Source organism: Oncorhynchus masou, chromosome 28 (genome assembly GCF_036934945.1).
Source record: "Oncorhynchus masou masou isolate Uvic2021 chromosome 28, UVic_Omas_1.1, whole genome shotgun sequence".
NCBI lineage: Eukaryota > Metazoa > Chordata > Actinopteri > Salmoniformes > Salmonidae > Oncorhynchus > Oncorhynchus masou.
Genome location: NC_088239.1, coordinates 17,470,568 through 17,486,108, shown reverse-complemented (window position 1 = coordinate 17,486,108; position 15,541 = coordinate 17,470,568). Strand labels below are relative to the sequence as shown.

The 15,541-nt window shown below is 41.5% G+C and overlaps 1 protein-coding gene and 1 pseudogene across 5 annotated transcripts in view; one reads left to right on the top strand and one right to left on the bottom strand.

The window, feature by feature from the left end:
- LOC135517281 (5'-AMP-activated protein kinase subunit gamma-2-like) overlaps positions 1–15,541 on the bottom strand; it is a 117,756-nt gene that overhangs the window by 39,188 nt on the left and 63,027 nt on the right. For all 5 annotated transcript variants that reach the window (XM_064941439.1, XM_064941440.1, XM_064941442.1 and 2 more), the window contains 3 exons: positions 9,380–9,597; positions 6,473–6,524; positions 3,022–3,131 (listed from right to left, as the gene is read on the bottom strand). In XM_064941439.1, the coding sequence (XP_064797511.1) occupies positions 3,022–3,131; positions 6,473–6,524; positions 9,380–9,597 (380 nt within the window). The remainder of the gene's footprint in view (positions 1–3,021; positions 3,132–6,472; positions 6,525–9,379; positions 9,598–15,541) is intronic.
- Positions 841–1,934, top strand: LOC135518459 (complement C1q-like protein 2; annotated as a pseudogene).

Sequence of the window (15,541 nt, the reverse complement as noted above, 5' to 3'; positions counted from 1 at the left end):
AGTGGAAGCAATTCTCCTCACTCAGGACAAATAAGTATCCATCTTCTTTCATGGAGAGAATAATGCCCCCTGGGCCCAGTTTTTCAGAAGTTATCTGGATTTTGGATTGGATTAAATGCATAGAAATAGAATAAATAGAACATACTTGAATGGGGGGGAATTCCTATCTTATTCCTTTGCATTAATCCAATCAGATAGGCAAAATCCAGACAGCTAACCCAGACAGCTAACCTTTGAAAAACTGGGTCCTGGACATTCCAGTTTGGTGTGATGATAAGATGGTATAAAATCAAAGACTCTAGTTCAGATCTTCATATCTCTAAGCCAGAGTCACATCTACCTGACTGACTGGATACATACTGTACCATGACTCCATTCACCTCCACCTCCATTCAGCTGGGGGTAAAATAACTACGTAAACTCGTAAGGGGCTTGTGTAGACATGCTGAACAGATACCATTTCCTCATTAGAATTCATTGTGAACGGCTCTCCCTGAGAAGCAGGTATCTGGTAATATTGTAATCCTACTGATACTGTATATCATTGTACTGCACCTCCCAAGATACTAAATGACTTAAAACCATGACACCGCAAAGGGAAACCACAGATGATATCCCCCTCCAAAGACAAATGCATGGTCGTCTCTCTAATTGAATGCCTCCGCCTTTTTAAAATTCATACCCAATGCTAATGGTCTGGGAATGAACACACAAGCATGCTATTAAACCCCATTGTCTCCAGGCACTGTAAAACATTAATGAGAGCATCTATTTTTCTTTTGGCATTTCTGAAAGAGTAATCTTAAGAAGATTAAAGTTTAATGAGGCCGTGTAGCCATAATGAGAAGGTTCCTTTAGCCTTCACATGGAAACTTTAATCTTCCATTGAGGTCAGCCTCAGTCCGTTTCTGTTCTGGGCTGCTGGTCTGGACAAGCACTCAATGAAAGATTGGGAATCGGATAAGCAACTACTACCAGACAAAACGTGGATGTGATCAGAGCTATAGGGCTGGCCGATTTCCCAATCGTTAATACAAGTATATTCCAGTAAGCGTGAGGGGCGACCCATTTTCCTATCTTCTTTTCCTCATCCACGTGCCAAATACATTCCCTATGAAGAGAAAGAACCCCTCATTGACTGCAGAGAGTTCCTGCTAAACCCTCTGTAAAACTTGACATATATAAAAGAGAACTACAGAAGCTAAAAAGACTACACAGAACTGACCTGTCTTGACAAGAAAAGGTTTTAAGAATAAAGGGGGAGCCGTTTGACTAACGCTGTCTGTGCCTCACACTGTCTGGGGCACAAGGTGTGTGGGGGGGGAGGGAGGGGGTTGTCTTACTGTGTGCCTGATACCACCTGCTCCTTGATCAGAGAGCTGGCTGTCCTGTAGGAGGAATTGGGAGCCATGGACCAGAAACTAGGCGCTGTGGAGACCAGGCTACAAGCCAGCGTGAGCCAGGTGGAGGAAGTGAAAAATATGAACAAAGTTCAGGAAGAAGAACTGAAGACATTAAAGAAGGACTTAGCAGCTGGTCAGCCAAAGGTGGCCTTCTCTGCAGCTCTAAGAACGTATGGTTCTGGGAACATTGGACCCTTCACCACTGACATACTCTTACAGTACAAAAGTCTTCTCCAACGTCGGCAGTGGATACAACCCTGCTACAGTTGTCTTCACAGCCGTGGTCAAAGGAATGTATTACTTCTGCTACACTGTGTTCTACAACGGAAACGCCAACGCTGCCGTGTCTTTGCGGAAGAACGGACAGCTGCTGGTGTCCTCATGGGACGTTAGGTCTGGACCGGCACAAGACTTTGCCAGCAACGCAGCCGTAGTGGAGCTGGAGCTGGGAGACAGCACTGAGCTGGGCGTAGACACTAACAGGGCAGAAACTACAACACCTCCAGTGGGTTTTTACTCTTTCCCATGTAATATGAGTAACAGGTTTACAGTTCATTTGGCTGTACATAACAGAAGAGATTTGGGGAAAATACATCACAACAGTATGAAAGTAAAACAAAATAAAACATTTACAAAAATAAAAAGTAGCACACTGATTAAACTGTGATGATGTTGAGAGAGGACCAGGTCTACTAGACAAATATATTTCTTGCATTCTTGTGACCTGCGCACTATTCAAAGGTCACTGTCTGCTGTAATAGTTGTGGTTTGATGTTTAATGAAGAACAGGTTCAAGCTGTTTGACTGAGGTGTTGAAGGTGGTTGTGTTTGTTGTTCTTCTCCATTGTTTGACTGCTGGACTGCAGCCGTTTCATTAAAGCCTTCTCACTGCTTCCTTGTTTTCACCGACATCATCTCTGTAGGCCGACATCATCTCTGTAGACCGACATCTCTGTAGACTGACATCATCTCTGTAGACTGACATCATCTCTGTAGACTGACATCATCTCTGTAGACTGACATCATCTCTGTAGACTGACATCATCTCTGTAGAGTGTAGTGTGGTCTAACCATGGAAGGATGAGACCTCCAAGCGACACGGTGGATAAGAGATAACACTTATCTGGATTAAAATGTAGAGCTTTTTAATTGCAGATTTCTATCAAGTTCAGACAAAAGCTATTTTTCTAGCTGGTGCTTTTGAAGATAAAACAGTGGGAGAGATTGCAAGGGGTTTTAAAGTGTGACAAGCTTCAAGAGAGAGGAACTGACAGACTTTTACAAAGAGGATATCACAATAGTATATTCTGGCCTGAGGAGAAAGTCTCCAGCTAATTTCCGTGCTGCGTAGAGACATTTGTATCACTTTCCAAACCAAGACCATAACGGAGTTTACATGTTTAACAAAGCAGATCAATTAGTAACCAGAGACATAGTATCATGGCTCAAGCCATGACGCAAATGCATTCGAAGTTACTAGTCGATAAAACACACAAAAAAAGTTTCCTATTGACCACCTGTGTAGATGGAACATTATCAGAAGGCGGGACAACAGAACAATGTTCTGTGACTGTCAGAAGTCTTTGTGTAATAGATGTTCATTAGACGGAGCACTTACCTGCAGAGTAGTGTCAAAAACCACGAGCTTAGAGCTGGTAGGAACAATGTCGTAGCACTTGTGTGACTTCATAAAGCGCATATAGATATCACTTTCGGATTCTTCAAAAGCTGAAAGTAAAGCACATATATGCACAAGCATTAATTCAATGTTCTTACCAGAAAACATTAATACACAAAATACTAGGAATGGAACAACAATGGAAATCCTGATGCCTTGTACTTTGACCAGTAATGAGGAGGTACAATGACCAGTGATTCATGGTTTGCTCTATGCACATCTTCTTCAAAGAGGATATGGAAGAGACATGGTACATGGAGAAAATGACTTCCTGTGCATTTTCATATAGCTACAAAATATGATCTCTCAAAACCACTACATTGTTGTGTGAGATATCCTGGGTGTCTGATATCGCCTTTCTTCTCAAAGGACCTGAATATAAAGGGTATATTCAATGAACTAAGAGACTGGAAGTTTCTCACTCGCTGACTACTGACTCAATCTCCAGGGCCGGTTGCCATGGTAATTCTCCCTGTACTATTCAGCTACACTAAACAGACTTTTTTTTGTTAAGCTCTTGAGACAACAGAGCAGTCGTTTGTTCTATGATTGGAAGGAGCCGCCATGCTCCCCACTCACCTTCCTCAAAATCTCTCCTCAAGGAGTCTAGACGATTTGGCCGACTTGGTCTGGACGTTGCCATACATTCTGGCGGTGATTTGAACCGACGCTGCAGTCTAACTGCTGTGCCATCTGTACACCCGTCAGTGTATCAGGTTGATGCGTACGACTGACAGCTCCACTCCCATGGCTTTCGCCCTGTCAGTTCTAATGACGGGTGAGGAGGCTATGTCGACACCTCTGCCGATGGTCACAGCCCAAGTCCATACATATCACAACCTGGGTATCCGAGCCCAATGCAGCATTGCTAAACCACAGTCAATGCCTAAAAAGGGATGTGAATCCATGTCCATGGACATTGTGCCACTTGAAATAAATCTAATGCCATAATAACAACCTCTTCCATCTGCTTTGTCCTAGATGTTCGCCGCCCAACAATCCCATAATAGCTCCGTTAGACTTTGCTCCTTTGCTATGCAGAGCAGCAGGAGAATGCTGCCTTACAAACCTGAGAGAAACGAGGTGCATTTGATTGAGACTAGATCAAACTGGTTTAAGACAACCCTAATGTAGTCGGAATGTCCCCGGGGGGGAAAAACTGAACATTTACATTTATACGTGTTCTGTTATCAATAAATTAGAGTCTTGGTTCTATGGAAAACCTTGGAACTTAAACCACTATAGGTTAGAGTATCAAACAGAGGTTTTATAGAGTGCACAACGCACATACCAACTCCCAAAATCCCTGAACACAATGGCTGTGGCTGGTGCCCAAAGCCATTGCCTCACGATCACACTCCCACCAATCTCCAAGTAAAACTACTCTGACCATCTGAGTATTTTGATGCACCACTGAGCACAGGCTTGACACTCTGGCAAGCAGCCATGTTGGCTATTCTGAGAATTGAATTAATGTAAAATGGTCTGTTTGTTTTGAAGAGCCTTGATGATTCACATTTTACCAACGTTGAAAGAAGGCAGCAGTAGCCTTCCATCTCACAGCCTACTGAATGATGGTTGGCTCATATGTGGCTTAACTGGAAAAACAAAATGGGGAAAAAAAAACAAATTATGTAAATAGGATTTAGTTTACCAGATTTACCCAGATGTCTGGTGTTGATGCCTTTATGTAAACCTCTACAGAGTACATCTAGGCTATTTCCATCCGAATGGAATGTTATGTAATAATGGTACCATGATGATAATTTCACACATCTTCTCTGTAATAAAGGTATAGTAACATTAGTGTTCAGCCCCCCCGTCCCACCCACCCAGTTTATTGAAGCAAGCAGCATCATGCTCACTGAATATGCTGCGTGTGCCATGCATACTGTGATGTGACACACAGAGTGAGAGCTGCTGGTACAGTGAAGAGCCTTGGGGAAACACTCAGCACTGACGTACCTGGTTACCTTAAACATTACAGGGCATGAAGATCACCACCAGTCATAAGAACGAAGAACAAAACCATGGCTTTGTTCAGCAGGGCAGAGCGTTCAGAACTGTTGCAGATACAGTGCATTCGGAAAGTATTCAGACCCCTTCACTTTTTCTACATTTCCTTACATTATGTTACAGCCTCATTCTAAAACTGATTAAATTGTTTTTCTTCCTTATCAAACTACACGCAACAGAATAAGGCTGTAACGTAACAAAATGTGGAAAAAGTAAAGGGGTCTTAATACTTTCCGAATGCACTGTAGATATGTGGTGTATAGAACGGGCATGGCATTATATCCTGTGCACTAAGCAACTTAATCTAAGCTCTCAGCACTCACAAATAGGCAACCGACTAAACTTGAAAATGTCGCCAAATGTGTTGAAGACCGTGTCAAGTGACTTTTGATAAGGGAGTCTGATAAGTGGCATATATATTGTATTTCATGTAAAGTTTAGGGTAGCTGCCCAGGTGGGTAGATTGTGGCAGTTTTTTCTAGTTCTACTTCCCATGTAATTGGTCTTTCATTTGACGTCAGATGGTAAACATCTGGTGAAGTAAGTCATATTCACAAACATCTACATTAAGCTCCCTTAATCCAGGCAGAATAGCACTGCCCTGTCAGCAGCCCCCATCATCTCCTTGTTCAAGCTCTTCTGTAGTGTATTTCTGATTAGATCAGTTATTTACAGCGAGGCTGAGACGCTATTTGGTATAAACACTAGATAAAATGGATACGCTATGATTCAGCATTCTAAACTCATTAATATACCACTGTCAAGCTATGGGGTAACACTACCTATGCTGCAGCAGTACTGTATCTGATACAGATGCAACATCACATTGTGTCTGGACTGAGGGAGGCAGCCAACAGGTTAGCAGGGATAACAGCAAACAAGTTCCCCCTAACATGAGCTGTATCCCCTTCATACTAACAATGAAGGTCCCTGCCATCCACTAAAGCTTCTATACATTGACATGATGGGCTACAGAGCTGGTATATAGTTCGGTTCCACCTTTGATATACTCACAAAGCAGTTCAAAACATGTTTTTTTTTTATTACATGTTTTCAATATTAGACTACACCACTCGAATAATGGGAATATGATCCATGGGTGGGATTGTTTGGGCAAAAATGCATTTACCACTAAATGTGTTATTGGCATGATATATGACTTGAAGGCACCATGTATGTTCAATTGACCAATAATCAACGGGCTACATGGCCTTCATGAACTGTTGCTTAGGCTAATTACATAAAAATCATAGATCATTCACAGATCCATTTGGCTGACGCATTACCTTGTCAACTGCCATGACAAAGGTTATGCATGGGTTTGCGGATCTACTAGTTGAAAATACATTTCCAAAAAGTTTGCAAAGAGGCTTACCTTCATCTTCTAGATCAAGTTTCTCCAGCATGCCTTCAGCTAAACCGTGGACCTGTAGATAAGAGGTACAGATAGCCAATTGACCGATTGACTCTTTCCGCTCCTCTTTCACTCCACAACCCTGCACAGGCAACGATGGCAGCAGAGACCAGGGCGCAGTCGGTCATGAAATATTAGTAGGTCGTAGAAAAAGTAACGGTTGTCAACCACACTATAGTGGATACAATGTAGCGAACAGATAGCTTATGTTGCCTTCCCGAGCTGCAACTAGCCTTCCGAACTGGTAACGGTACTGATTTGACAGTCGCCGGGCATGAGAAACTCCTCTCCTGCGGTGCCAACACGAAAATGAGAAACACAGTCCAACCGTTTCGTGCATAAAAGGCTCCTGCGATTTTCATGGACGCATGTCTTTCTTTTCTTGCTCGGTGTTGGTAAAAAGAGTAGAGTAAGCGTATTTTAGTAGACAAGAGAGCATTGTCAGGTAGCCTACATCCCGTAATTTCGTGCCGACTGACGACGCTTGACGTAAAATAGGATGCACGCTACCAATCCCCTATTCAAGTAAAAGTGGAACATTCCAATTTGCTGCAGTCGCTATGAAAAATACAATGAACGCCTGCCAGATCTTACAACGCCTGGATAGGTACTTTTACCTATCAGCTAACCACATCATATGTTTTAGCAATCTGTCAGTCGATGACCGGCATTGGCTGCGTTTCAAACACATTCAAGACACACCCTCCTCCACTTACCATTGCCTCACAGGCTGACTAAACCGTTGGTGTGCATGCCTTGCAAAATCAATTTAGAAATCTATGTTATTCAATAATTGCACCCACACTGCTCGTGGGCTCCAACTAGCATCTGCTTTACCAATGGCTAAAATATAGGTCATTTCTATTTCTGACGCAGATCGCGCTGCAAGTCCTGGCTATCCCATCTCCCACATGCCATCTCCTCATTGGTTATACCCATGTGGGTGACTGAAAGATGAATGAGGTCAGTGGCAGTAATGCACCTAATTTATGAAAGTTGCCAATCGCAATATAAAGTCAAGAGAAGAAAAAGTCTAGGAGGAGAGATGACTAGAAACGATTCGATTGACCGTTTTGTGTGTGGATTAATTGTCGGAGTAGAGGACCTTGTGCATTTCAGGTAAAATAACAACTCAATGTTTATATCCCAGGACAAATTAGCTAGCAACAGCAAGCTAGCTAACCAGGACAAATTAGCTAGCAAGTGAAGCTAGCTAGCTAAATTGCCATAAATGTTTAATGCTTTTCAACCTTTCCCCAAGTTAATGTAATTGGTTCAGAGTTTGTTTTGATATTTTAACCTGTGTCGTGATCGCGTTTTGTGTGGGGGTTATAAAATACAGTTATGCACGATGGCGCGCGCAGCTGGTTTGGGTTCTGTTTTATGCCTTTGGGGAATCCCTGTGACCATCTTCGTCGTCGATCCCAATTGATTAGCCAACCGAGGTTAGTTGCCAACGTAAGCCTCTCAGCCCTCGTTTTTGATTGAGTTTGCGAGTGTACAATTATGTTCACTTCAGGGCCTGAAATGCCCGATAATGCAATTCGCGATGATCGTACATTTGCTAAGAAATGTCAGTAAAAACTTAAAACCTCAAAATGTCAATATGGAGAATTTAATATTTTTCATTGTATTCACAGGAATGTCCCTGTATTGATGTGTAATATTGTTATTATTGTTGCAATATAAAAAAATACTGAAATATAAAATATTGAAGAGTCAACATACGAAGGTAAAAAAAGTAAAAACGAATGTAAATAAGTTAGAAATGTTGATACTAATGCATTAACATGTCTCAAAAGTAATGTTTTTGTTTGGTTAGCTTTTGTAAATTGTAGAAATAAAACATTTTCCTTCTTCAGAAGCTAGGCAGGCCAACATTAGTTAGCTTATTAATTTGCTAGCTATCAATATAAGTAAACATGCAATCCTAAATGACTCTAGCACATAAAGCACCCACAAGTTACCAAAGCTGAAAATACAATAGTCGCGGGACAAACGACTGACAAATTTCAGGGCAAGGCAGTCATGAGAAAAATGTATAACTTCCTCCCTCGCCCCTTGCCCTGCAAGTGTCAGACGTCATCAGACGTGTCCACTTAATTTGAGGGCTGAGGGGAGAGGGTGTGTTAAGTGTTTGGAATGCAGCCATTGTTTAACATTTTTCACATTCTTGATTAGCCTTGATTAGTCCTCCAATTACAAATTATGATACCAGGCAGACAATGTTAATTCAGTGATTAATGAAATTGTATACAAATGACAACACACATTCACAATTTATAATGTGCCATGCTCAATCAAAACTTTGGTTCTGAACCTATCAATGTAATATTTAAACTGTGAAGTATGGAATAAGCAAAAATATGCATGAGAGAGAGAGCTATAGAGATTTCTCTAGATTGAAGTTGTTGACTATTTTGGTTGTTATACAGTGTTTCTCTTGCCTCATCCAGCCATCTTGCCAACTCCTATGATCATTGCCAAGCCAAATAGCATGCCAGTGACCATAGAAGTTTGCAAGACAATACTAGATGGACGTTAAAGTGACGACAATCATTTGCATGAAGCGACAAAATATGTAAATGCTTATATTAATGTACCCAGCTGTGGTCTGGACCACCCATCAATGCATAAAGGGAGGGAACAGCCACCAGAACTGACTTCATAGATGAATCTCAATAGTTTGAAGTAGCTTCCTCTCCTCATCTCCTTTCCTTAATCTGCACTGATCTGAAAGGACCATTGCAGTATTGCTTTTGCCTATCCTTTGTAGTCAGATCAGTGCAGTTGAAGAATAATAATCTGCTTTAGACTATTCAGATGCACACTATTTCAACTAGTTTTTATCAGTGGGGTAGTACTCACTGGTCGTGATCGTGAGTTAGCGATGGGGGTGGAGGGAGTCATGGGTGGTTTGGAGCAGCGTAGACTGAAGCGCTGCCCGGTGTCTGGCGGGGATGAGTAGGAGCGCATCCGTGCCTCCAGCCTCTCCGGCTCGCTCCGATAGGCCTCGAGCGGGAACGCCGGCGGCTGCTTGACGGCCTGCGTCGGAGGAGTTGAGGGAGGCGAGGAGATCCCGGAGGCTAAGGAGAAACGAAGAACGGGAACAAGAGGTGGATTAGACTTTCAGTATGAAAAAGACCTGAGGATCTTTCTGCCGTAATCTAACATGTCTGAGGGCGATCCGCATCCAGAGTGCCACTATGCAAGGAACCACAGATGGGGTGTTATGTGATTGAACATTGAACATTTACCAAGGATTCAGAATGAGATAGATAGGGAATAAACCTGTAGTGCTGCCTTTTTGCAAGTTGAGACAACATTATTTTGGTGATGTGGACAGAGCTTGGAGATGTTAATCAGATTCTCCTGTCATTTCTATATGTATTTTTTTGAATGCAATATTCTGGTATTGTGCAGTGTGCAATAAGACTGAACTCATTCAACCACAATACAGTCAAAGTCAGCCTGTAGGTTATTCAGAAGATTCAGAGAAGATTATGTAATTCTACACCAGCAGTAATGGAGTTCAGAGACAAAAAAATAGCTGGAAGGTTATTTAAAACCCCTCAGAGAGGATAATTTATTGCTGTAGCAAACATTTTTACACTAACAAAGCCAGGAGGGATGATCACCTTTCAACTTCGAATTCAAAAGGACAGAGCTAGATCAAAAGACATCTTAATTTATAACATCATAGCCCTTAGAGAGATATTCAAGAAGAGGTTTCAAAAGAAACGACAGACACACCATTTAAACAGTCAAGTGTGAAGAGAAAGTCCATATTATACTAATGAGCTACTGTAACGGTCTGAGTGTAGTGGGTGAGGAGTCAGGCGCAGGAAGCAGAGAGTTCAGGGGAGTGCTATTTTAATGCACAGAGAAACGGCAAACATAAGCCAACCCCCACGAAAACACAGGGCGTAATGAACAAACAAATGCCCCAAACAGGGGGACTTAAACTGTCCAGAAAAAAACCCACAAAATGGGAAAACACAAAACCCATAGACGTGCACACAAGTACACCAAACAGACGGTCACAATAATTAATCCCGCATAAGGAACCAGGCGGCCGGCTGACTAATAAAGCCTTACTACTAACTACCTAACTCAAAACATGTGCACTCAATAAACACATAAGGAGGGGGAGGAAATAATCAGTGGCAGCTAGTAGGCCGGTGACGACGACCGCCGAGCGCCACCCGAACGGGAAGGGGAGTGTCCTTCGGTCGGAGTCGTGACAGCTACTGTCATACTAGTTACCTTCTCATCACATGCATGGCATACACACATCCTCCTTTCTGGCTATCCAACAAAACAGGAATTTACAGGGAGTAGGTACCACTAATCAGCTCTTACTCCCAGAGGTTCTAATCTAACACAACCTTATTGACATGCAGATGATGCAGTATATCTTCCTTGATGAGCCCAAGCATAATCAATAAAGTCCTCTAGGCACTTAACCAGACTTTTAAGCCCTTACACTCGTGGGAATTGACCTATATGGATAGGGCTAAATTCTAATGTATAACCATGGTAGGAATCAAAAAGTAACAGTTTGGAGATTATGGGGAAATTATTAGACTAAATATACAAAACAGTTAATCTGACAAGACTGAACCCAAACATTACACTGTTGATTTCATGTGCATTTTACATTTACTGTACTTTCCCGCATTTGATGACACAATCTGAAAATATTTTGGACACATTCAGTAACACAATAAGAATATTCATAGTAATGTGGGGTAGGTGCAACATAAGACAAAAAAAATTACAAGGGGTTGAGTGAGATGACTAACTGGTGTCTCCAATGGGCCTCACCTCTCCAAAGTGTGCAAAGTTCCTACGTAATTTCAATGCACTTTTATGACTCAAAGAAGAGTCTTGAACTATAAGGAGCTATTTTGAGCTCTCCTAGCTGTGCTGTTGAGGAATTAGAGCAATCAGACTTGTAGTTGTTTTTTTTAACACAGCCCTGCATCCCTGCCATCACACAATTACTGTTGTTGTTAACGCATTCCAAAAAAGCTCCATTAAAAATCGCAATCTGGTCAGGTGGGCATAATTTTAAAGCGTGTTCTATTGCCAACATGGCTAGCTAAGTTACCAAATAGGATCTACCTGTGTTAGGCTTTCACAGGGCAATTCAGAGAAGCAGATCGTAATTTTGGTGCGCATAGAATAGTGACGAGTGCATTCAGATGCGTTTTCAACGCCAAATCTATTCTCAATACGACAAACATAGGCTCATTCTGTTCAGAACAACCCAGGGTATGACGCCATGTCATCTTGTAACTGAATATCAAGCATAGTGATCATAAACGTTGACACTATTAGGGCTGACCCCAATTAGTCGACTGGTCGATTGTTTGGTCGTTAGGCTATTGGTCGACTGAGATTGTTTTAGTCGAGCAGTAACAATATATATTATATACACTAACGGTCAAAAGTTTGGGGTCACTTAGAAATGTCCTTGCTTTTGAAAGAAAATCAAATGTTTTGTCCATTAAAATAACATCAAATACGGTATAGATGTTGTAAATGACTATTGTAGCTGTAAACTATTTTTTTTTATGGAATATCTCCATAGGCATACAGAGGCCCATTATCAGCAACCATCACTCCTGTGTTCCAATGACACGTTGTGTTAGCTAATCCAAGTTTATCATTTTAAAAGGCTAATTGATCATTAGAAAACCCTTTTGCAATTATGCTAGCACAGCTGAAAACAGTTGTGTTTAAAGAAGCAATAACACTAGCCTTCTTTAGACTAGCTGAGTATTTTTGAGCATCAGCAATTGTGGGTTCGATTACAGGCTCAAAAGGGCCAGAAACAAAGAGCTTCTTCTGAAAATCAACAGTCTATTCTTTTTCTGAGAAATGAAGGTTATTCCATGCAAGAAATTGCCAAGAAACTGAAAATCTTGTACCATGCTGTGTACGACTCCCTTCACAGAACAGCGCAAACTGGCTCTAACCAGAATAGAAAGAGGAGTGGAAGGCCCTGGTGCACTACTGAGCAAGAGGACAAGTACATTAGAGTGTCTAGTTTGAGAAACAGACGCCTCTACATTTTTTCTCTCACTTGGACAACAAAACATTTGCAAAAGATTCCCAATTAGTGGGAGGGATGGGGGCAACTTCTTGTTCAAGTTCAGAACCGCGGTCAGTCAAAACAATACTGGCTGAAGACCTTGCGCTCTGATGTCATGTATAGCATGTTACTGTAGGCTACAGCCATGGCGTTACAATTTGAGGCGCTTATCAAGGTCCAAATTTGCTATTTTGAACCCTTATACAGGTACGAGTGTAAAGAGGTACGGGGTTAGTCATATGTATAGACTAGTATAGATGTAGGATCTTAATTTGATCACCCTGTTGCAGGAGAACTTTCCAGCAATGCAGGACATTTTAAAGCAGCAATATGTAACTTTGATGACCTGACCAAATTCACAATGAAATATGTGTTCCAGAGTGCACAGAATACAGTTAGGTACTGTAGGGTGAAATACAGGTAGGTTCTGTAGGGTGATATACGGGTAGGTTCTGTAGGGTGTAATGTAGTCCTCCCCAGCAGAAGACGTGAATGGCATTACAATGAGGTCTAAAGTTAAACCTGTAAGTGATTGTGTGTGTGTGTGTGTGTCGCATGATCTTGCATCAATTAATAAATAAAAGTGTCATTTCCTACAGTTTCCTACATACTATTTAAGCCATTGTAACAGTATAACTTTAGACCGTCCCCTCACCCATACCCGGGCGCAAACCAGGGACCCTCTGCACACATCAACAACTGACACCCACGAAGCATCGTTACCCATCGCTCCACAAAAGCCGCGGCCCTTGCAGAGCAAGGGGAACTACAACTTCAAGGTCTCAGAGCAGGTGACGTCACCGATTGAAACGCTATTTAGCGCGAACACCGCTAACTAGCTAGCCATTTCACATCAGTTACACCATGCCATTAGCTTTCAAAACATTTGCTGTAACCCTAGAGATTGATTCCCAGAGCTGTCGGAGCTCTATTGAGAATAGATTTGTAGTAAACTCCATTGGTGAGCAGTATGGCATTAAAACTCCCTTTAACACAGCAGACCGGACATCACGTTGTCCTACACCAAGCCATCCATTCTCTCTGTCTCTCGGTGGGTGCTACACACAACTGCAAGAGAAACAGGACAGGTTCCCTTTAAAGTCATTAGGCTGTGGAGGAGAGGAGAGGGATGCAGGGAGAGGGGGATGGGGGGAGGGAGACAACATTTTAGCTATTCAACTAATGATATTTTGGATTACTCTAAAGGTCATAATAGACTTCTCCATAAAGGCAGGAGTGTAACTATTTCAAAGAGTTTTGCATAAACTGCCTGAATCATGTAAATGAGAACTCCTTGTGGTGTATTAAAACCTCTTAAGGTATAGGCGGCAGCATTTTCACTTTTGGATAAATAGCGTGCCCAATTTCAACTTCCTGCTACTCATGCCAGGAATATAAGATATGCATATTATTAGTAGATGTGAATAGAAAACATTCTGAAGTTTCTAAACCTGTTTGAATCATGTCTGTGAGTATAACATAACTTATGTAGCAGGCAAAACCCTGAGGACTAACTGTTCAGATTTTATTTTAATTTTTTGCCTCTGACTGTTCCCTGCCTTGTCATTGCCAAGGAATATTTCTTAGGAACCGGTTTTCAGTTCCGACCGCTTCCACTGGATGTCACCAGTCTTTGGAATTTGGTTGAGGTTATTCATTTGTGCAATGAAGAAGAAGCACATCCAGGAATAACGTTACACTATTGGGAGTTGCGCAAGACGTAAAAAAGGAACATGGTTTGTTAACTTCCTGTATTGAAAACAGATTGCCCCGTCTACAATTTGATCGATTATTAACGTTTAAAAATACCTAAAGTTGTATTACAAAGGTAGTTTGAAATATTTTGGCAAAGTTTATAGGCGAGTTTTGAAATATTTTGCACATATGCTGCTGCCATCTAGTGGCCAAAATCTGCACCTGGGCTGGAATAATACATTATGGCTTTTCTCTTGCATTTCAAAGATGGTACAAAATACAAAAACAATGGTAGGTTTTTTCTTTGTATTATCTTTTACCAGATCTAATGTGTTATATTCTCCTACATTAATTTCACATTTCCACAAACTTCAAAGTGTTTCCTTTCAAATAGTATCAAGAATATGCATATCCTTGCTTCCGGTCCTGAGCTACAGGCAGTTAGATCTGGGTATGTCATTTTAGGTGAAAATTGAAAAAAAGTGCGGATTTTTACTAATTTGGCCTTTTGTCTGTCTTTTTTAATAATGTGTGCTGGCCTACATGTTCCATCACCTGGGTAATTACAAGAAAGGTTAATTGCACAGTTGAAATTACAGCTTGTCTGCTATGCAGCAAGGCAACCACTGGAAATATAGGTAATATTGTTTACTGCGCCATGATGGTTTCCACGTGTCGACTAATCTCAAATTCTTCTCGCCATGGTTGTGTGATCTATGAAACATCTGCTAGCCTCACACTCTCACAGCATGTGTCTGGCTTGTCTGACAGCAACGACAGCTTGCTGCCCCCCATGTCTCTCTGTCTGTCAACATCCCTACCTCCATCTCACTCAGGTTTTATATTTGCATGCATGTCCCTATGTCACTGTAGTATCTGTGGGCATCATAACAAGATGTCACAAGAAGGTTATGATGCCAATACATTACATGCATCTCTACCTTATTGGTTATGGACTGTATTTGTTTGATGTGGAATTGGACATTCTTGTGAATAAAGCAATTGGACTAAATAAACACACTATGATGGAATTATAAACATACTAATACATATATTATAAACACGTTAAAACAAATGAACAGTTAATTCACGTGAATAGCAGTGGCACCAATTGAACTCTACTACAGAGCACTTTACACACTTCAATGGGCACTTTAAAGGGCTGGTTTCAAGTGTCTTCTTCACTGGCAATTAAGGAGCTGGAATTATTCACTTGAACAAAAAAATTGCTCTCC